This window comes from Marmota monax, unplaced genomic scaffold, assembly GCF_021218885.2.
Source record: "Marmota monax isolate L192 unplaced genomic scaffold, Marmota_monax_Labrador192_F-V1.1 WCK01_AAM20220418_F8-fsc00061, whole genome shotgun sequence".
Classification (NCBI taxonomy): domain Eukaryota; kingdom Metazoa; phylum Chordata; class Mammalia; order Rodentia; family Sciuridae; genus Marmota; species Marmota monax.
The window spans coordinates 11,870,137-11,893,742 of NW_026695230.1; the positions used below are offsets into that span (position 1 = coordinate 11,870,137).

Sequence of the window (23,606 nt, forward strand, 5' to 3'; positions counted from 1 at the left end):
CCCCCAGTACTTGGAATTGAACTTGGGCACTCTGCCACTGAGCTACATCACCATCCCTTTTTTCTATTTTGAGGTAGGATCTTACTAAGTTGACCAGACTGGCCTTGAACTTACATTCCCTCCTGCCTTAGCCTTCTGAGTAGCTGGTATATGCCACTGGGCTCAGCATGTTAATGTCGTAATTTAGTATCACAGTATAAAAGTTCATCATATTTGAAGAATTCCAGCTGTCATGTATAACTTGCACATTTGTAAAAATATATTTAATAATATTTGTTTATTCATTCTATTTTCAATCAAAGTGGTAGGGATGGTACAATACTTTCAGGCATATAATGGGAATAGCTAATGAATTTCAGGTTTTATAAGATGAAGGGATGTCCAGAAATATCAGGTGGCTGCAAAGAGACATATCTTAAGAGAAACTCATCTTCAAAGTATGAATAATATGCTTATTCAACTTCTTTGGTGTAAGATTGCAGTTTGATGTTGTTTAAGAGTAGTAAGTTCAAAGAAAATTGTTGCCAGTTGTATTTACTTTTTGAAGGGGTGTGAGTGCCAACATTTAGTTCAGGATTGTTTTGATACCTGTTTAGTTTAAATGCACATGGGGGCTGATGGTGGAGATGGCTGCTACTGTTGGTAAATGATTCTTTAACAGACTTTTTTTTTTTTTTTTTTTCCTTAGTAAGTCATACATTTTAAATGGGACCATCAAGAGGGAAATACAGTTATGGGTAATGAATTCTATGGTTAAGGTTATTCCTCAAATAAAAATAAATTGTGGGAAAGACCTTTCCAATAAAATAAATATGTAAAGCCATAGTAGCAGGCAGATTAGTATCCTCCCCAAATTAGGGTTTTCTTGACTCCTTTCTGAGTACCTATTGAGTAGCTTTCTGAGCATAGCCCACCAAGTTGAGGGATGTTACCTAAGAACTCTGTGCTCCTAGAGCAATGACTTTCTGCAGGAACCCTTTCCTGAAGAATGGCCAAAAACAGTTGGCTCTGGATCCTAGCTAGCATTAAGCTTTCTTCCTCTGAGTCCTTTCTCAGGTTTTGTTAAATGAGTCAAAATGAGTCAGTGGGACAGTGGACTGTGAGGAAGTTGATCCCTAGGAGAGCAAAGGAGATAGACCAGAAGAAGAGTAAGTCAGTATCACAGGTACTGGCCTTCTGATAAGAAATGAGAAATGGTTTCTTTTAGATTATTGCTTTATTTTTAGAACATTCTAAAAGAAAAGTATGATATTCTAACTGCCATTCTTTTGATGATGATTTAAAAGATAATAATTGTGAAGCTTTGATAAACAGAAATATAATTTAAGTTAAAAATGAAAAGATTAGATGAAGTTTGAGATTCCTACAGATGAAGTAATCCTGAATGATGTTTCTGAAGCATCATTTCTGCTGAAAGGGGAATAATAATGAGAAAAGAAGGTGGGGGAAGGAATGTTCCAGGCCTCTTTCATTCGTGTGTGTGTGTGTATGTATTTTTTTGTGATATATTCATTTTTTGTGATGCTGGGGATTGAACCCACGGCCCTGTGCATGCAAGGCAAGCACTCTACAACTGAGCTATAATCCCAGCCCTCTTTCTTATAATTTCTTTGCATCTATTTTTATCTTCAGGACTGATGTTTATGTGAAATATAAGTAGGTCTGAATTACAGTTTATTGGATTTTTCTAGTTTTTCTAGAACTTGAGTTCTAGATTCTTAGCTTTAATTATAAAAAATTATAGCAGATGATTTGCAATCTTGGCATTTTTCTGATATGATAATCCAAAGATATTTAGTATCTTTCTTTACTTGGAAGGTGCTCTAAAGAGACTCATTTATTAGGGAATTAACATATAGTAGAATAAACCCCAATACAGTGAAAACATTTGTTTAGTTTGGACTAAATGGAATTCTATAAAGTTAACAAACAGGCATGAATTTTTTTCTTTTCCTTTTTCTTTTTTTACAGTCCTATTTTGTAACAGATTATGATCCAACTATTGAAGATTCCTACACAAAGCAGTGTGTGATAGATGACAGAGCAGCCCGACTAGATAGTAAGTAAACTTGTTTATTTTAATAGTTCATCTGTTCTATTTTTAAAAAGTTACCTCTGGTATTTTGCTGATTATATAGTATAATGGAAATATTAGATGAGGTCTTCAATATAAGCCTGCCTTTTTCATTAGTTTTGATGAGTCTCTATATTGGTCAGTTTTTTTTTTTTTTTCGTATTGGTCAATTTTAAATATGTCTCTGTAAATGAAAGGTAAAACAGTAATTGAACTGATCTTGTTCTGCTAAGACTGGTCTTATAATTTGTTGAAATGTATTTATTGGTACAGCTGGAAATAGAAAATCAGGTCTCATTTCTTCCTGCTGTTTGGCAAAGGCTACACTGGGGAAGTGACCATAGAGTTTAAGCCCAGAGGCTTTAACAAATACTGTGCCTGGTTAAATATACCACTTCCACACAGGAGAAAACCCTGCTCTCTTTTTTTTTTTTAAGTTGTAGATGAACAAATACCTTTATTTTGTTTGTTTATTTTTATGTGGTGCTGAGGATTGAACCCAGTGCCTCACACATGCAAGGCAAGCACTCAACCACTGAGCCACAACCCCAGCCCAAAACCCTGTTCTTTTAATTTGTGTGATTCTTTTATTCATAGAGATTAAGAAATGTATTAGCACCTGTCCAAAGTCTGGTATTTGTGTGGCATGAGGACAGGTAACAACCGCAATTTCTTTCTTGAATTTATAATATCTTTTTCAGATCTTTACATGGAGGAGATAAATATTCAAGTGATTTCAGAGGTTATCTGATTCTGTCTGCATAGATGTGTTTGATATTTTTAACCTTGTAATTGGTATGCTAATATATTCTAACTGTAAAATGGATCTGTGCTGATGAAAATAAGCTCTGTAACTGTCTGCCATTAGAATATGTTTGTCTTTAATATTGAGAACAAAGTATTAAGAGAGAGGAATGTCATTTCCTTTTTATACCAAGAATAAGGCTTTCTAGAGGACCCACACGAAAGGAGCCTATCCTTGTAGAGGAGCAGTTTATAAAAAATGAAAACACGGGTTTTTTTTTGTTGTTGTTGTTGTTTGTTTGTTTTTTTCCCTTTAGTTTTGGATACAGCTGGACAAGAAGAGTTTGGTGCCATGAGAGAACAGTATATGAGGACTGGTGAAGGCTTCCTTTTGGTTTTTTCAGTCACAGATAGAGGCAGGTTAGTAGCAATATTAAAATGTAGGCCATTGGTCCTGTCTACATCATGATTTTATTGAATTTAGATTCTCTTGTTTTTAATAATAAAATACTAACTGGAGTATGGAGCTCGTTGAATTATGATTCCTGGTCAAATCAATTAATTTATTTTATTTTATTTTTTTAAGTTTTGAAGAAATCTATAAGTTTCAAAGACAGATTCTCAGAGTAAAGGATCGTGATGAGTTTCCAATGATTTTAATTGGTAATAAAGCAGACCTGGATCATCAAAGACAGGTAAGAAGGAATTTCATTGCTGGAAAATCATGTAAGTGAAGTGATGAGTTTAATGAAATAATAGAAAGTCCTATGATCAAAAAGAAACAACTGTGCTGATGTCACTTCAGTATTTATTGCTGAGTTTAGTACACTGGATCTTGGAGAAGTTACATTAGGTAAACAATAAAAAGGAGATTTAGAGAAATTTAAATTTCATGGTTTTACACAAAATTTCAGAAGATTCTATAAGCCTACAAGTATTTGTACTAGTTCCAGTCCCATGTAATTTCTTGGGTAATATCTAAGAACTCTAATTTAGTTAGACAATCTCAAATGCCTACTTTATTTACTGTTAATATGAAATTTTCTTTGTTTAGAGACTGACTTTAATGTAAATTACAGTATTTTAATTTTTCCTAACTTCAGCAACTGAATTTTCTATTAATTCTTCACACTGGCCTGCTCTAACACCAGTAGCCTTTAAGATAAGAATATATTTAGTTGCAAACTTATTCTCACTTGTTTTCTTACTCACTTTTGAAAAATTTATTATTTAAATTTTTTTTTTGGTATGTGTTGTTCACTCATTTTTTGTAGGGGAGAGGAAGAAAGTCGGCTGTAAATTGATGCAGTCCTACTTTATTTGGGGTGTATTTAAGTCTTTAGTTTCTTGTTCACATCTGGAATAATTATTATTTAAATTGTTTCTCTTGTTGGCTTTTATATAACCTTAGGTTGACAAAAAGATTTTTGTTGGGTGACTTGTAATCCTAGTCACTTGGGAGGCTGAGGCAGGAAAATCCAAGTTCCAGGCCAGCCTGGGAAACTTAGTTGAGACCCTGTCTCCAAATAAAAAATAAAAAGTTTGGGGATGTAGGTCAGTGGTAGAGTGCCCCTGGGTTTAATTCCCAGTACTGGGAAAAGAAAGAGTTTATTGGAACAGTATAAACATGAAGAAAAGTTGATTGATAAACAGCTCAATTTATGTTGATGCTAGGCTTTTATTTTGTAGTTAACTGTTTAAAACATAGTCTTTGTGCTTTATTTGTAAAAATTTTGTTGGACACACACAAAATTCAAGATATTCAAGAGGAAGGATATTTCTTCTCATGCTAAGATTTAGAAATATTTCTTGATGACACTAAGTGCAGAATAAACTTTCCTGCTCTGTGTACTTTAAATCAGAATTGTTATAAAGTTAAGGCAAAAAAAAACGTGCTCTTTATATTAAATCAATATAAACTTTAATTTTGGTCTTTTTATTTCCTTGGGGGTTTCTGAACTTAAATTATATTTATTAAGTGTTGCCTGATAGAACCTGTCTACTTCTGCTGCTTGTTTCTTTCTAGCACTAGAAACTTCATATATCATTAGATCTGAGAAGTAATGGCAAAGTAGATACGCAGTGAAGAAGGGGTTCTCCCTTTCTCATGCTAATTTCTGCTCCCAGCACGCCTTGATTGTATAAAAGGATCTTTTCTCAAACTTTTTCAGCGGCAGTAATGAAGTGGGTGGGGAAGACTCTCTGGAATAGTCTCCTCTTGTGTAGGTTGTGGTGGATTAGGGAGAGCAGGAGGATATAGGCCCATTAGAACCAAACCCTTACCATCATTAGCTTAGGGTAAGGTCTATAATCTCTGTATTGGAATTTGCTAGTATATGGCGTGCAGTTTTCATTGGTTTGTGGGTATTCCACATACTGTAGCATTTGCTTTGTCTGTATATCATGGGATCATAAAATTTTTCATTTAATTTAAAAAGTAACTTAAGCACAACATAGGAAATACATCTTCTTTATTTTCATCACCTTAAAGATATACACTATTAGCTTGGAGTAAGTTATTCTGTTTTTTTTTTTTTCCTAAATCATATATGTAGACATAAGTTGCCCTCGCCCTCGCCCTCACACCAAAAATCTCAGAAGAGAGTAAAGCAAGTGACTGATATCTAGTGGCCAATGTTCTGCTCATTCATATTTTGTTTTCTGCATGACAAGCATAAAGACAAATTTTATGACTCCTGATGCTTTGTCTGTCTGCTGTTTTCTGGGTTCCTTTGCACTGTAGTCAGGCATATTGATTACTCTCACTTTAAAGTCATGACTACTACCCCTATGTGAGCTAATTGGAAATCCTCCCATATTTCCCTACTCCATTTATTTCTCACTTGTTTGGATAGTTATTGCCTGCTTTCTTACCTGTTATTCACCTGTAATACTTTCTTTTCTTTTCTCAGCTGATGGTGCATGATATTTTCCTATTTCTACATAGTCTTATGCCCACATTTACTAATACAGAATGTGGCATATGAGGTTTTTCTTCTCCCACTTACGTGATAAATTTCACGGTCTATGACTGGCTTGTCCACTGGGCCCTGGATCCTATTTCTCCTCCCCAACTTATGGGTAACACCTTAGCAATTGCTTTTTTCTTTTACTTGATCATTCCCACCATCATACAACATGCTACAGTGTTGCCCATCTTAAAAACAAAAAAGTAACAGCAGAAACTGAGTCTGTTCTGATAACAGTTTCTCCTCTTCCTTCAATCTGTTATTCTTGCCTATATTGACATCATTCATTCTGTGCCATTGTCAAAGACTCCACTTCTGTAAATGTTGATGATATATTTCACACAGTTGATCACTTTCTCTTTTTTTGAAACACTACTTGACTCTGTGATATCATTTCCTACTTGTCCTCTCTCCTCCCAGATGTCCTTTGTTGGCTTCTCTTCATTTTCTTTTATTTCCAGGGTGTGTGAGGGCTCCATAGTTCTCTCTTTTGGGCTCTCTAAGCCTTGAAGGGCATACTCAATGCTATTGAAGTTGAGAATGTTATATACTAAAGGTTTTTGCCTTTATAAAAGGTCACTCTTCAGAATTAAAGGTAATGCTTAGAATGTTTTGAACCTTTACTCATTCTACCTGTATAGGCTACAGGTATCCTACAAAAATTTCTCCTCCCTTTTTTAGAGATGTCTACTGTTTAGTCATCTCTATGTTCTTTCTCAGTAACCAGTCTGGCTTGCTGTGTTGCTGACCTGGACCCCATCACCCCCCACCCCACCCAGCTTTGTTTTAGATATAATCTGTTAGACTTTATCTTAGTTCTTCCAACTTGTGGATCAGGGGTGGGGGGGGCATTCCTACCACTAACTCCTCAGTTCTGAAACCTATTAAAAATAAGTCAGAAAAGGGTTTGTTTACTGTGTTTTTGCTGCTGTACCTGTGGATTTGGCTGACTTATTTTATCCTTTTATCTATCCACTCACCCAGTATTAATTTTTGTGGTAGTGGGTGCTCTAACACTGAGTTATATTCACAACCCTTTTTATTTTTTATTTTCAGACATGGTCTTGCTAAATTGTCCAGTGGCCTCGAATTTGGGATTAACCTACCTCAGACTCTCGAGTTGCTGGGATTATAGGCATGTGCTACTGCACTCAGCTCACCCAGTATTTATTGATCATATTTTCTAGGCCCTCATGATGAAATAGTAGATAAAACAGTCCCCAAGATTTACATTAAATAAAAAAGGGTCTGAAGAATTTGGTGGTTTAGTGTAATCACTAATCTGACCACTTACGGAGTGATTGCTGATTTTGTTTGTCCTATCAAAGGTATAGGAAGAAAATATAGATGAATGATTTGCTTACGTTCCTAAAATATGAAAGTAGGTAAGTATGACTGTATATAGATTCTGAAATTTAGTGAGGCAGTGTGTGGATTTGGATGGTGGATTTTGTGATACATCATCTGATTTCAAGCTTCTCGTCCTTGATTCTATGCTGTATAGAAACTAGCTGTTTCCACTTTTTTGTTTATTCCCTCCCTCCTTCACCTTAGCTGCCCTCTTTCCTTTCCCCCTTGTTAAGTTACTTAATTGCTAATGGTCACCATTAAGTTGAGAAAGGCACTCCTTATACTTTTACTAAAAATACAACTCAGTCTCCTTCATCTGTCAGTGCTTTGACATAGTGTGCACCCTATGGCATCCTAGGATAAAGAATCCTGTCTCTTACTTTTTGAGTTCTGTCTGTTTATGTATATATAAACTGTTTATATAAACTGTAGGTCATGGTTTTCAATCTGTTCTAATGTATCTATGTCAATTTTGTTGAAATATTTGCAGAATTGAAAACTTGGGACCTAATGGGTTAACTTGACATATCCCTGAGTGTTGGAAAGGTAGTTTATTCCTTTTAAGCCAGATTTGTTCAGATAAAATTACTCTCATCATTCCCATTTTGCTTTTCTTTCTTTGGGAATATATATTACTGCTTGAATTAATATTATTATGGATTTTGAATAATTTGTGCCTTTGAACTGAGTCTCAAAGTTCCCAAAAGTAGGTCTGTGGATTCGTTGTTTCAGATTTACTTTGGATGTTCAAAACAATTCTGAGTAGAGCTCAGACCAATCAAATAGAATATCCAGGTGATAAGGCTTAGTATTTGTGTCTTTATAAAATTCTCTGGGTTGAGGAACTCTAGAAAATATTTGTTTATGTAGATATCAGTCTGCTTTTATTTTGGTCTTCACAATGTGTTTTCTTTTTGTTTGCTTTGGTGGTGGCAGTGCTGTCACAGTGCCTTTTAGTTAAAAGTATGCTGCCCTCTAGTAAGCATATATGTGGGTACAGATCTCTTGACCAGAAATATATGTACAAACTCTTGTTTCTTTGATTCCTGGAAGACAGTGATGTAAAACCAGACTTCAAATAAGTGAGTTGGGCACAGTGGCATACGCCTGTAATTCCAGTGATTCTGAAGGCTGAGGCACAGGAGCGCAGGTTTGAGGCCACCCTCAGCAACTTGGCAAGGTCCTGTCTCCAAATAAAAAGAAAAAGAGGTGGGGATGTAGCTCAGTGGTAAATTGCCCTTGGGTTCAATCTCCAGTTGGGGCGAGGGGGGGGGAGGGGAGGGCAGTGGGGGTCTAGGGGGACGACGACCCATGTAAACAGTCTTAGCAAAGAGTTTTTTTTTTGTCATCTAGACTATGAATTCATTAATTTTCTTAACTATGTACAAAGATAGATTATTTGCCATCCCTCTTGATCTATATTACATTATGCATGATGGGTAGGGTAAGGTGACTTTTTTTTTTCTTTTTTGTACTGGGGATTGAACCCAGTTGACTGAACCACATCCTCAGCCTTTTTTTATTTTGAAACAGGGCCTTGCTGAATTGTGGAGGCTGGCCTCAAGTTTATAATTCTTTTGCTTTAGTCCTCCAAGTTGCTGGGATTACAGGTGCGCACCACCATGCTCAGCGCCAGATAACTTTTTCAGGAACAATTGAGCAGAAAGACAGCAGTATTCTTAAGGACATATTTTTTTTCCCTCCCCAAGTCAAATTTACAATAACAAACAATTGAGATTAACTTATAATCTTTATTTTCATGGCACAGGAAATTGAACTCAGGGTGCTCTAGCACTGATCTACATTTGCAGCCTTTTTTTTTTTAATTTTTAAAATTTTGAGATAGGGTCTCAACTAAATTGCCTAGTATGGCCTTGAACTTGTAATCTTCCTGCCTCAGCCTCCCCGAGTCTCTGGGATTACAGGTTATGCCCCTGTGCTTGGCTGACTTAAAAATCTTAAGTATTTATTTAAATTTTCTTCCTATATCCTGTTTCATTTTCGGATTTACTTATTTGATTGATCCCACTCCATTTACTTGTAGTTATTTAGTTAATTGGCATGCATTCTTCTAAGCCTTAGAGGTATAAAGACAAATAAATGTGTTGTTAATACTTGTCTCAGAGGATATCTTAAAGTGGTGGGAGAACAAGAAAACATAACTAAAATTTTTAGTATCACATATTATGAATTTTTGTCAGTGGTGATCTTTGAGTGTGATGGGACATCATTGCCACTAGGAGGGAGTTTTTTGTTGCTTGAGTCTTGAAAGGTTAGTGAGAAATAAGAATGTTAAGGTTGAGAGAGAAGGGATGACATCCTAGGAAGAAGAACAGAATTTTGACTACATTGGGGTTATTTTTATAGGAAGGAATTTACCATGTTAAAAAAAATGTGGTTTTTTTTGGTACTGGGGATTGAACTCGGGGCACTCAACCACTGAGCCACATCCCTAGCCCTATTTTGTATTTTATTTAGAGAAAATGTCACTGAGTTGCTCACTGAGGTCCCCCAGCATTGTTTTTTTGCTGAGACTGGCTTTGAACTTGTGATCCTCCTGTCTCAGCCTCTGGAGCTTCTGGGATTATAGGCCTGTGCCACTACACCTAGCTTAAATTTTCTTAAAATAGAAATTATCCTTTCTAATTTGATGGCTTTTTAAAGATTGTTCTTCTTGTTTGACTTCCATACTTATTGTTAATTGCTTGCATAATTTCATCTATATTTCAGACTCATAGTCCTTATTAGTAGATATATTTTTCTGAAGAAAGAGAAGATAACTTTAAAATTTACATAAATTTGGGCTTACCAATGTTTAACTGAACTTGTCTGCTATCTTGTTGTGCAATAAGGACCCAGACTATTAGGAAGTGATTGTTGGATATATGTACATTAATGTAATAAATGTTGTTGTATTTAGGTTGTTGAATTTTGGGAATGGAGTTTTAAATTGGTAGAACAGATTTGAGCTCATGTGAGTTCAGGAATAATTCATATTCTAGTCACAAAGAATGAAAAACCTAATTTTCTTGGGGTGTTGGGTTGTATACTTACTAGTGGGGCAAAACTAGCCCTGCATTAAATTTTTTTCTTAGTATTCCATAACAAAACCTAAAACCTGACCTCTAACAATCAGATTGTTTTCAAATAATTGCATTGTAGAAGACAGCTGAATAATATGTATAACACAGAATACAAAATATCTGGTAACCAATTGGTAAAAATCCTGTATGTCCACTCAAGCATTGCCAGGCATGTAAAGGAGGAAAATATGTCCTATGGTAACAGAAAAATGCAGTTAATAGAAACAGATCCAGAAATGATGTAGATGATACAATTAGGACAGAGACAATAAAACAGTTATTTTAACTATATTCCGTATATTCAAGAAGATATTCTATATATCTCAATAGACACAGAAAAAACATTTGACAAAATACAGCACCCCTTCATGTTCAACACACTAGAAAAACTAGGGATAACAGGAACATAACATCGTAAAGGCTATCTACTCTAAGCCCCAGGCCACCATCATTCGAAATGGAGAAAAATTCAAGGCATTCCCTCTAAAAACTGGAACAAGACAGGGATACCCTCTTTCACGACTTTTATTTAACATAGTTCTTGAAATACTGATCAGAGCAATTAGACATATAAAAGAAAATAAAGGGATACATATAGGAAAAGAAGAACTTAAATTAGCACTTTTTGCTGACGGTATGATTCTATACCTAGAAGACCCAAAAAGCTCCACCAGAAAACTTTCTAGGACTAGTAAATGAATTCATCAAAGTAGCAGGAGATAAAATTAATACCCATAAAACAAAGGCATTTCTATACATTAGTGACAAATCCTCTGAGAGGGAAATGAGGAAAACTACCCCATTTACAATAGCCTCAAAAAAAAAAAAAAAAAAAAAACAACAACCCAGAAAACTTGGGAATCAACTTAATGAAAGAGGTAAAAGATCTATATAATGAAAACTACAGAACCCAAAAGAAAGAAATCAAAGATGACCTTAGAAGATGAAAAGATCTACCTTGCTCTTGGATAGGCAGAATTAATATTATCAAAATGCCAATACTACCAAAAGCACTATACAAATTTTATGCAATTCCCATCAAAATCCCAATGGCATTCCTCATAGAAATAGGTAAAGCAATCATGAAATTCATCTGGAAAAATAAGAGACCAGAATAGCTAAAGCAATCCTTAGCAGGAAAAGTAAAGCAGGTGGCATTACTATTACAGATCTTAAACTATACTACAGAGCAATAGTAACAAAAACAGCATGGTATTGGTGCCAAAACAGACCAATGGTACAGAATAGAGGACACAGAGACTAACCCACAAAATTATAATGATCTTATATTAGACAAAGGTGCCAAAAACATTCATTGGAGAAAAGGTAGCCTCTTCAACAAATGGTACTGGGAAAACTGGAAATCCATACGCAACAAAATGAAATTAAACCCCTCTCGCCATGTACAAAAATCAACTCAAAAGTGGATCAAGGACCCCGGAATTAAATCTAAAAGTGTCTAATAGAATAAAAAGTAGGTCCTAATCTTCATCATGTGGGATTAGGCCCCAACTTCCCTACTAAGATTCCTATAGCACAAGAATTAAAACCAAGAATCAATAAATGGGATGGATTCAAACTATAAAAAGTTTCTCCTCGGCAAAAGAAACAATCTGTGAGGTGAGTAGAGAGCCTGCATCTTGGGAGCAGATTTTTACTCCTTACACATCAGATATAGCACTAATCTCTAGGGTATATAAAGAACTCAAAAAGCTAAACACCAAAAAACAAAAACCCAATCAATAAATGGGCCAAGGTCCTGAACAGACACTTCTCAGAAAAGGATATACAATAAATCAACAAATATATGGAAAAATGTTCAACATCTCTAGCAACTAGAGAAATGCGAATTAAAATTACGATTTCATCTTACTGTAGTCAGAATGGCAGCTATTAAGAATACAAACAACAAAAAGTGTTGGCAAGGATGTGGGGGAAAAGGCACAATCATACATTGCTGGTGGGACTGCAAATTGGTGTAGCCAATATGGAAAGCAGTATGGAGATTCCTTGGAAAACTGGGAATGGAACCACCATTTGACCCAGCTATCCCTCTCCTCGTTCTATACCCAAAGGACTTAAAAAACAGCATACTAGAGGGACACAGCCACATCAGTGTTTATAGCAGCACAATTCACAATAGCTAAACTGTGGAACCAACCTAGATGCCCTTCAATAGATGAATGGATAAAAAAAAAATGTGGCATATATTCACAATGGAATATTACTCAGCAATAAAAGAGAATAAAATCTTGGTATTTGCAGGTAAATGGAGTTAGAGAAGATAATGCTAAGTGAAGTTAGCCAATCCCAAAAAGACAAATGCTGAATGTTTTCTCTGATAGAAGGTGACTGACTCATAGTGGGGTAGGGAGGGGGAGAATGGGAGGAATAGATGAACTCTAGTTAGGGCAGAGGGGTGGGAGGGAAGGAGGAGGCAGAGGGTTAGCAAGGATAGTGGAATGTGATGGACGTCTTTATCCAAAGTACATGTATGAAGACATGAATTGTTGTGAACATAATTTATATACAACCAGAAATATGAAGTGCTCTATATGTGTAATAAGAATTGTAATGCATTTTGCTGTCATTTATTTTTTTAAAAAATCAATAAAAATCAATTTAAAAAAAATTTTGAGAAGTAGTGTGACAAAATATAGCATATAGAGGAATAAAGATAAAGGGACTGTATTCATCATTGTTTTTCATGGAAAAACATGCTGCATCTTTTAAATACTGAAAGCAAAAAACTTACCTAGAATTTAATCCACTAAAATTTTATTTAAAAAAAATGAAGGTTAGATAAAAGACTTCCCTCAAACATATAAAGTATGAGATTACTAACCAGAAACAAGGAAAGAAGTCGAAGGGGAAAAGATATCAAGTGGAAATTTGAATCAACTGGAAAGAATGAAGAGCACTGAAAATGGTAATTATATTGGGAAATAAAATAGCTTTTTAGTATTTAAATTAAAACATAACTGAACATTTTAAGAAAAAATAATGTGAGGTAAAAGCTAAAATAGTAAAAAAAAAAAAAAAAAGGAAGGTAGAAACAGACTCTCAAAGTTCTTAAACTGTACATTAATTGGTATAATACCATTTGAATAAAACTGTGACAAATTGAAAATATATACTGTAAACTCTAAAGCAACCACTGAGGTAGTATAACAGATACATAGCTAATTAGTCAACAGAGGAGACAAAATGGAAATGTAAAAAATATTTCAGTTAACCCAAAAGGCAACAAAAGAGGATAAGTAGGACAAAGAACAAATAGGGTGAGTAGAAAGTACTTAGCTAAGTGCTCAACTATATTGATTAAGCATAACTTGTGTGAATACCTCAGTTGAAAGGCACATGTTGTCAGATTGGATGAAAGTATCTACTCCCCACTTCCCGTCCTGTACTGGGGATTGAAGAGCTATATCCCAAGCCCCTTTTATTTTGAGACAGTGTCTCACTAAATTGCTCAGGCTGGTCTGGAACTTGCAATCCTTCTGCCTCAGTAGCTAGGATTACTTACAGGTGTGTGCCATTGTGTTTGACAAAAAGTCTACTTTTTAAAGACACAGCCAGGATAAAAGTAAAAGGATGGGCTAGGAGTGTGTCTGTAATCCCAGCAATTTAGGAGGTTGAGGCTGAAGGATAGAAAGTTCAAAGCCAGGCCTCACCGATGTACCCTAAGCAACTTAGCAAGTCTCTCTCTCTCTCTCTCTCTCTCTCTCTCTCTCTCTCTCTCTCTCTCTCTCTCTCTCTCTCTCTCTCTCTCTCTCTCTCTCTCATATATATATAAATAAAGTAAAAGGATGGGACAACATAATGAATATAAATTTCAGGTGGCTATATAAAAGTCATTTTTATAGCTGAGTATTACCAGGGATAAAGATTGTAATTTTATAATGATAAAGAAATTAATTTATCAAGAAGATATTATAGTCCTAAACATTCAGTGTAATATTAGGTTGGTTCATCCAACCTAATAATAGCTTCAGAATTCCTGAATTAAGAGTTATAAGAACTGCAAAGAGAAATAGGCAAGTTCATGCTTAGTAGAGACCTCAATAACCCCTCTAAATAATTGATAATTAGTGAGATACAAATGACTTGAACAACACTATCAACTTATTCTAATTGTCACTGAATGACATAGAATATATATTTTTTGAAATGAAATATATTATACAACAAGCTTTAATAAGTTTAAAATGATTGTAGTTAGATAACACTTATTCTTTGATGACAATGGAATTAAATTGGAACTTGATAACAGATATCTAGGAAATCTCCACATACTGGGAAACTAACATTTCTATTTAACACTTGGGTCAAAGAAAAAAAATCAAAAGGAAGATTACAGATGATTATGAACTAAATGAAAATTAAACATATCAAAATCTGTGATGCTGCTGAAAATGCATATATGTGGAGAAGTTAGTAACACTAAATACTTGTATTGGAAAACAGATCTTCATTAATCAACTTTAGATTCTGTTTTAAGAAATAAGAAGAAGCCAGGTGCAGGGTGTATGCCTGAAATCCCAGCTACTCTGGAGGCTGAGGCAGGGGAATCGAAAGTTTGCCAGCCTTGGCAACCTGGTAAGATCCTGTCTCAAAATTTAAAAAAAAATTAAGCTGGGCATGGTGGTGTATGCCTGTAATCTTAGTGACTCCAGAGGCTGAGTGAGGCAGGAGGATTGCAAGTACAAAGCCAGCCTCAGCAACTTAGCAAGGCCCCATGGAACTTAGCGAGATCTTGTCTCCAAGTAGTATTAGTAGCAGCAGCAGCAGCAGCAGCAGTAGTAGTAATCATAAAAAACAACATAGAAAGGACTGGGGATGTCGTGGCTCAGTGGTAAAGTACCCCTGGCTTCAATCTCCAGTATCACTCAACCAAGCAGTCAACCAATCAATCAATAAAAAATAAAGAAAGGGTTGGAGATGTAGCTGAGAATTAGAGCACCTCTGTGATTAATTCCCCAGTACTGCCAAAACAAACACCAAAACAAAACAAAAGCAAACTAGAAGAAAAAAGGAGCAAATTAAACATATAGTAAATAGAAGGGAAATAATAAGGAATGGAATACAGTGAAATAGAAAAACTGTGGGTTTCAGTGATTCAAGTGTGTCGTTTGCATGTGCAGTAGCTAGCACCCAAAATGAAAGTAAAAAATAGAAAAATCATAGAAAAAATACAACCTAAAAAGTATTGTTTATAAGATCAAACTGAGAAATCTCTAATTAGAATGATCAGATACAAAAGAGAGAAGATCAGTATTTGGAATGAGAAAGATTATTACTTTAGATCTTACAAAGGCATAAAAATAATAAAGAGATGCTACAAAGACTATGCCAACAAACTTAGTAAGTTTGGAAGATACAAAGTATCAAAGTTTGTTCCAGAAACAAACATAAGTATCAGAGTTTCTTGAAAGATATAAAGTATCTAAATTTAAGAAACAAATACATTAGCTAAATAATACTATCTATCAAATAAGTTTGATTTGTCCTAACAACTTTCCTTCAAAGAAAACTGAAAGTCCAGATGGATTCACTGGTGAATTATACCAAACATTTAAGGAAGGCATACTCTCTGTTGTGTTTAGGCTGTTCTAAAATGCTGAAGAGAGAGAATTCTTTCCAGTTCATTATATGAAATCAGAATTACTCTGAAACTGAACCAAAGACATGGAGACAACGGTCTGCCGTCTCTCATGAACATACACATAAAAGTTCTTAATAAAATGTTAGTAATTAGAAATTAGCAGTATGTGAAAAGAACAATACATTACTTAAGTATGGGTTTATTCCAGGAATGCCATTGCATTAAACTATTATTATTTAGTTTAATATTTGAAAATGAATTCATATAATTTATCATGTTAACAGAAAAGAAAAAGTCATGATCATCTCAATAGATGGAGAAGAAAATATTTGATAAAATTTAATATCCTTTTCTGATAACACTGTTTACAAATAGAAAAAATGAGAAATTTTGGTAACTGGATAAAAGGCATCTATCTATAGTAAAATTCTGTAACTGACTACATACTTAATGGTGAAAGATGAAGTGCTTTGTCCCTAAGATCAGAGACACAGCAAGAATACTCTTCTCACCACTTCTGTCATTATAGGATGTTCTGGCAGTGTAGTAGGCATGAAACAAAGGCGTCCATGTCAGAAAAGAAGAAATAAAAATGTTTATTAACAAGTTACATGATTATATAGAAAAGCCTTTAGAATTTTGCAAAAGAGCTCTTAGATAAGTGAATTTAGAGGGTTTCCAGACTACAAAATAAATACACAAAATCATGATTCTGTTTATATAATATAAAACAAGTTGTCATTGAAAAGTGAACAGAAAAATGTGGTTCTGTATGGGTTATGGGTTTACAGATTTTCTTTTTCCCATTTGACTTTTTTTTTTTTTTTTTTGTGGTGGTGCTGGGGACTGAACCCAGGTCCTAGTTCATGCTAGGCAAGCGCTCTACCACAAAACCTCATTCCCAGCCCCCATCTGATTTTTTATTCTTCGTTTATTTTAGTGGTAATGACAGCAGTGAAAGGAATTTTGTCCCAGAAACATAATTTTAAGCCCCACTATATAAATGTAAAATAGTTTAATAATTTTTGGTAAGAATCTCTATCCTAATTCTTTTTTTAAAGATAACTTTTTTTTAAAGAGAGAGAATTTTTTAATATTTATTTTTTAGTTTTCGGCGGACACAACATCTTTATTTGTGTGTGGTGCTGAGGATCGAACCCAGTGCCAAGCGCATGCCAGGCAAGCGCGCTACCGCTTGAGCCACATCCCCAGCCCTCTATTCCAATTCTTTACAATTTAAAATATATTGAGTAGCCAGGTGCCCTGATGCATGCCTGTAATCCTAGTGACTCTGGAGGATGAGGCAGGAGAATTTAGACCAGTCCAGACAGTTTGAGCAATTTCATGAGGCCTTAAGCAATTAGGGAGAGCCTGTGTGGGGTTGGGGATGTGGCTCAGTGGTAAAGTGCCTCTGGGTTCAATCACCAGCACCGCCCTGCCCGTCCACCAAAATCCTATCTATCTGTGGTCTTTATTTATTCATGTTTTCTTATTCTGGCCTATCATTTTTATGTCAACAACGCTACCCTTCCTATGGTCACTGATTTCCTCCATGTGTTCATGAGTGTTGCCTGTGTATCGGGTATTGTGAACTCAACAATGCGGAGACCCTGTGGCCCTAGAAGCATGTGGTTGTCTCATCTAGACGTCTTGCCATTTTCTCTCTTTCTGTGCTGTATTCTAGCCAGAAGAGGCTTGTTTCAGTTCCCAGGACTTAGAAATCCCATTTGTTTTTACAGCTTCACACTTACCATTTCCTTTCTTAGCGCTTCCTCACTCCAAGCTCTATTCTAACCTCCTCAGGGTTAGATACTTTCATAGCACTTTGTGCTTTTCTTTCCTAGGATGTATTGTTGTTGTATTTAATAGATTTGGTATACTCTGTAGTCCAAAATCTTGTATGGTAGCATATTGACCCTTGATATTCACAGAGGACTGCTTCTAGGTCTCCCCCACAATAATATCCCCCAGGCACTAAAATCTTTGGATGCTCCAGTTCCTTCTATAAAATGATAGAGCTTGCATCTAACCTACACATGTTTTCCTATATACTTTAAATCCTCTCTACATTACTTATAATGTAGAGTAGCTTGTGTTGTTTGGGAATAATGACAAGAACAGAAGATCTGTATATGTTTAGCACAGTTTGAATCAAACATTTTTGATCTGCAGTTGTTATAACTTGTTTGGAGCCCACAGATTTTGAGGGCTGACTATATTTCTGTCACAAGTATGTTCTTCTGAGTTGTTCTACAGAGGTGGGCTTCAGTTTGTGTTGAGCTATAAGGTTTGTTGGTTCATCTTGTAAAAGAGCCTGACCTCTTTTTGGAATAACAGTACAATCTTTAGTCAGGATTAGATGGAGCAAATTAATACTGTACCTTAAACACAGCTCTTGGAATTTCAGGTTACACAGGAGGAAGGACAGCAGTTAGCACGGCAACTTAAAGTAACATACATGGAGGCATCAGCAAAGATTAGGATGAATGTAGATCAAGCATTTCATGAACTTGTCCGGGTTATAAGGTAAGCAAAACATATGCTGGAAGTGTTTTATTAAATTGTTATTTTTAGTAAGAAAGAAAATTGTATGTAGGAGTAGTTCTTTTCTAGGGGTTAATGCACATGGGGTGTTAAATTTTGATTAAGTATACAATATATTCTGAGCACTTCTAAATGTAATTTATTATATTAAAGTATAAAGTACATTTAGGAATTTTGAGAAGAATAAACACAGTTTCCCAAGGTGATGGTGTGGATGTAGTGATGACAGCAGCTAACATTGGAGTGGTAATCAAATATCTGCATGATATTATGCTAAATGCTTTAAATGTATTATTATATTTAGTCCTCAATAAAACCCAGGAAGCTAAATACTTTATTTTATATTTACTTTCAGATGAGAAAACAGAAGTACAGATAAGTTAAATAACTTGTTTAAGGTTTAGACATATTAAATGACAGAGCTGGGGCTTGAATCCAAATCTCTGATTCCAGAGCTGGTGTTCTTGGTTTTTACTTCTTACTACCTTCTAAGAGTAAGAGAGGTAGTAGAGATTCAGCAGTCTCATGAAGTGTGAAGCATGATACCCCCGTCTACAAAGAGTTTTTTTCTGGTAGATGGTCTAAGAGGTCCCTAGTGGTTAAGAAAGTGTTTATAGGGCTGGGGTTGTGGCTCAGTGGTAGAGCTCTTGCCTAGCATATGTGAGGCACAGGGTTCAAACTTCAGCACCACATAAAAATAAATAAACAAATAAAGGCATAGTGTCCATGTGCAACAACAACAAAAAAAAAAGAAAGTGTTTGTGGATTCCGAAGCTTGTGGTGATGGGTTGTGCCTGCTGGAGTTACTGTGTATGCTATATTGCTGCATGAGAGAAAGAAAGATTAAGTTGCTTCAGTGAACTTTCCTCTCTCCCTCCCTTCCTCCTCCTCCTCCTCCTCCTCCTCCTCCTCCTTTTTCTTCTTTTTTTCTCCTACTCCTCCTCTTCCTCCTCTTCCTCCTTTTTTCCTTCTTCATTTTTTTTTCTAGTTAAGACAGTTTGACAAGAACTTAAAATAAATAGGCTCTTGTTCATTCTATATCTCAAGTGAATTGACACCTGAGCTGTGGGCTTCTTGGATATTCTTTCTATGGAGCAGAAAAAGTGAAGGTTATAGATTTTAGTTTTTCAGTAGTTTGTTAAAAATCTAAGTCCTGTTGTTGTCAGAGTTTCAGTTTTGCAAGATGGAAGAGTCCTGGAAACAAATGGTAGTGATGGTTGTTTAACAGTGTGAAGGTAAATGAATGCCACTGACTTACACAACTTAAAAACCGATTAAGCTAGAAAATTTGATGTTTTATTTAACCATCCCCCATCTTAGTTCTATTTTTGTGTTAAACAACTGGTGAACTGATTTTTTCTTAAAATTTTTTGGAATATCTTGTCCTTCTTTTTGACCCTCAAGAGCTATCCTTATCCATTAATCAAGCGGGAGTGAGAAAGGGAGGTAGAGAAGGCTTTTTGGCTTTTTAAATGCCAGACACTGTCATGCAGATTTAAACATTACAAGATGTTAAATCCTCATAATAGCTGAGAAAGCTGAGTTTTTATTATTCTCTTCTAAGGAGGCCTAGAGAGGTGGACTAAATTGTTTTATACTGACTCTAATAAAAGGAATAAGAACTGCCTGTATACTTTTTTTTTTAAATACTTATTTTTTAGTTGTAGTTGGACACAATACTTTTATTCCATTCATTCATTTTTATGTGGTAATGAGGATCAAACCTAGGGCCCTGAATGTACTACCACTGAGCGCTCTACCACTGAGCCACAACCCCAGCCTTGCAAGTATACTTTTTGAAGGTAATTTTATATGGTAGGCTCCAAGGTATGTTTATCCTTAAGTATATTATAGGGTTAAGGAGTCTCAAATAGAGAAGGGAACATGGAGATTACTGAGTCCAGCATCTCATCCAATTCAGGGCTCTCCCATTAAGGCAGCTTAGTTTGTGCTGATGCGTTTGTGCCCCCTTGTTTTGTTTTTCTTTCAAAGATACGCTTGAATCCCCAGATGAACATGGGAGAGCAAATGCACTTAAATGAGACTTGTCCAAAAAGAATCTGTAAACTGATTACCTAGTAGGAAACTATATTTAGACTTTTTTGTCTTACAGGAAATTTCAAGAGCAAGAATGTCCTCCTTCACCGGAACCAACTCGGAAAGAAAAAGACAAGAAAGGCTGCCATTGTGTCATTTTCTAAGAATCCCTTGAATTTTAGCTACCAACTGCCAGGAAAAGCCCTCATCTCCTCCTCCTCTCCTGATGGTTTACATCATGTTGGTACCTTTCTAGCCTTAGACAAATGATCACCGTGTTAGCCTTAGACCAAGAAGCCGGCTAATCCTTTCCATGAAGCTAATATAATGGTTATTTCCAGACCAATTTAAAGGAAACACTAAGGCTGCCTCAAAGATTATCTGATTCTTTCTAAATACATGTCTACATATACAGACATATTCTTTTTTTAAGGGCTTACATCTTAATAGGGATGAATCAGTTTTGGAACCTAAGCTGTTTGCTAAGCTGAAGTTTTAGGTTGTGAAATAATTTTTAACTTCTGGAATCATATTACCTACTGTTATTCTAACCTCCACAGGAGGGTTTTTTTTTTTTAATATGAATTTTTTGCCTATCTTTAAAGATTTTGATGTCAACCTTAGTTAACCTTAAATACACTGAATGGAGTCTACAAAATTGAGACATATCAGACCTTTCTTGATACTACAGCTTTTGTTTCCCAGTGGCCAAAATACCTATTGTATTTATGGATTAAAAACTGCTTATCAAGCCTGTTATGACTCCTCCTCTTGAAGATGATAGTGTTCTATGTGGCCAAATATTTGGACTCATTCTGGACTTGGGCATCTCAATGTGTACTTGGTTTCTTAATTTAACTCTTTCACAGCCATGCTAAGGATAAGAATGAATTATTTCTGTCTGTCTTCCTTTTCAAGTATTTCTGGTTTAAGGGATTCAAAAAAACTAAAGTTGTTTTTGTTTTCTGTAATATAAAATATGGAATTGAGCTTTCCAGAGTCAGAGATGATTAATGTTTTTGCTATATACTTTTATACATTATTTTCTTATTGAACTAGTTAACAAGTATTTTTATATGTTTGTAAGCAAATATGCTTCACAGCATACCTTGTGTATATGTAAAGATAAGTATTTAATTCTCACTGTTCACTTTTAACTGACAAAGAAAAAAAAGTGGAAACTACAGAAACTGTGGTAGAACTTTTACTTGCTGGTCTGATCCTGGTTGTATCTATCTTTGGCCAGTTTTATCCCCATTCAAGAAACCTTCCCAATCGAATACAACTGGATGAGACTCTGAAATCATTTCAATATCCCCTGCTATATATTGACTGTTATATCAAGTATTAATTGTAAAACTTGTAATTGACAATTAGTATAACTGTGGATGGCTTCTGATTTTGTTTTAATTCTGTGGATTGTGTTTAAACAATTCAAAAGTATGTTCCTGATTTTGAGATACTAAGTGGTATTGCACAGTTGTCACTTTATTGAATGTGTACAACAGTCCCATGACCTTTATAGAGCATACCCTTGGATAGCTTCAGGTGCTGAAATTAAAGTTGATCTGTTATCACAAGATGGTATTCTATCACTCATTTTGTTATTTTAGTGGTTTTGTGAGAGTGAATAAGTATTAGAAGAAACTTATTTTAGTAGTTCTGTGCCTTTTTCAACATTGTCTTTGGGTTTGAAGCTAAAAGTCACATTGGTTATTTAGTAGGTGAATTTGATATGAAACGTTTTGGTGTTCTTAGTGATTTCTTGATTCGTTTTGTAGGTCAGTGTTTTTCTTTTTAAATGAAGCCTAAAGCAGCTGAAGCAAGGCAGATGATACATTTATTTGAAGATTAATAAAATTACAGTTTTACATTGTACTTTATAATTAAACATTAATTATGTTTCAATCTTGTAAAATTACACTCCAGGAAGATACCAAATTTATCCTGTGTCATTTACTACTTTACTAGCACTATCACATATCCTTCGTAGTGCTTTTAGTTGGGAATTTTGCTTTGCCTTGTTTTGTTATTATTTCTTTTTTTGTTTTGGTTGGTAAAGTTTTATTTCTGTCATAGGCAACTTCACATAAGAGTCTGCTTACATAATGTCCAGATTTAATGGGATACCCTTCAGATTTTATCTCAGTTTTTTTCTTTGTGCTTCGCTTTGGATTATTTTTGTTGCTGTAATCTTCAAGTTCCCTAACCTTTACTTCTACATTTGTTTAATCTGCTAGTCATCCTATCTACTGAATTTTCATTTCAGACGTTTTTTTCTCTACAAGTTCTATATCCTATTTTAGTCCTCAAGTTCATGTATTCCTCTTCTCAGTGGGGTTCATAAGAGAATTGAGCTTTTACTGTCTTATTTGTTGTGTGTTATAAATTAACTTTTCATCTCTGCAGCTAAAATAGTTCTTAGCTATGTACCATCTTTGGGCAATTGAGGAATTAATCACTCAGTAAACTCTTCAGGGCTGTCTTTTCTCACAGGTTGAGAAAGGCTGCCTTTATTATTTGAACATGGTCTTAATAGTTTTAATGTTTTTGTTCATCTCTTTCACTATTTGGAATTGTTTCTGTTGCCTGATGTTTCTCTTATTTCACATTTTCTTTTTCACGCATTTCGTAAATTTTGGTTGGATGATAGACATTGAATGCTTTATGTTGGGTGTCTAGATTGTATTATCTTCATTTGCAGATTTTAGGCTTTGTTCTGGTAGTCAGCTAATTTACTTGCTGTTCATTCTGGTCTGTTCAGGTCTTGTTCTGAAGCTCAATATAGTTTCAAGTAGCCTTTTTTCTCAAGATAGTTTAGTTTCACTACTTAAATGTGGCCCTTTGGGGGACTCTACTAAAAGCCCTGAGTGATCAGTAAGGACTTTACACTTTGTCTTGTGTGAATTCAAACAATTCCCAGCCCCAAGCTATTCTAGTCATAGCTCTTGGGTCATTCTTTGATCAATCTCCAGAGCTTCACCCTACACTTATGTACTTTAATAGTTGGCAAAGACTTATTGACTGTACTATTCATGGATCTCCTTTTCTGGGTATCCCTTCTCCCTTAAGAACTTTGTCCAGTTACTTTCAGATGCTGAGCTCCAGTGTCAGTCTTCTCAGCTCAGGGAAACTTTTGAGCCCTGCTTGGAGTCTCCTGCCCCTTCTACAGTCTGGAATGTGCCTCTAAGCAGAAAGCC

General features: G+C 35.3%; 1 protein-coding gene across 2 annotated transcripts in view; it reads left to right on the plus strand.

Moving 5' to 3' along the window:
* The window catches only part of Rras2 (RAS related 2), an 83,957-nt gene extending 61,971 nt beyond the window's left edge, over positions 1 to 21,986 (plus strand). For both annotated transcript variants that reach the window (XM_046438232.2, XM_046438233.1), the window contains exons 2-6: positions 1,972 to 2,059; positions 3,136 to 3,238; positions 3,405 to 3,513; positions 18,233 to 18,351; positions 20,483 to 21,986. In XM_046438232.2, the coding sequence (XP_046294188.1) occupies positions 1,972 to 2,059; positions 3,136 to 3,238; positions 3,405 to 3,513; positions 18,233 to 18,351; positions 20,483 to 20,570 (507 nt within the window). In that variant the 3' untranslated portion in view covers positions 20,571 to 21,986. The remainder of the gene's footprint in view (positions 1 to 1,971; positions 2,060 to 3,135; positions 3,239 to 3,404; positions 3,514 to 18,232; positions 18,352 to 20,482) is intronic.
* Positions 21,987 to 23,606: the final 1,620 nt, after the last annotated feature.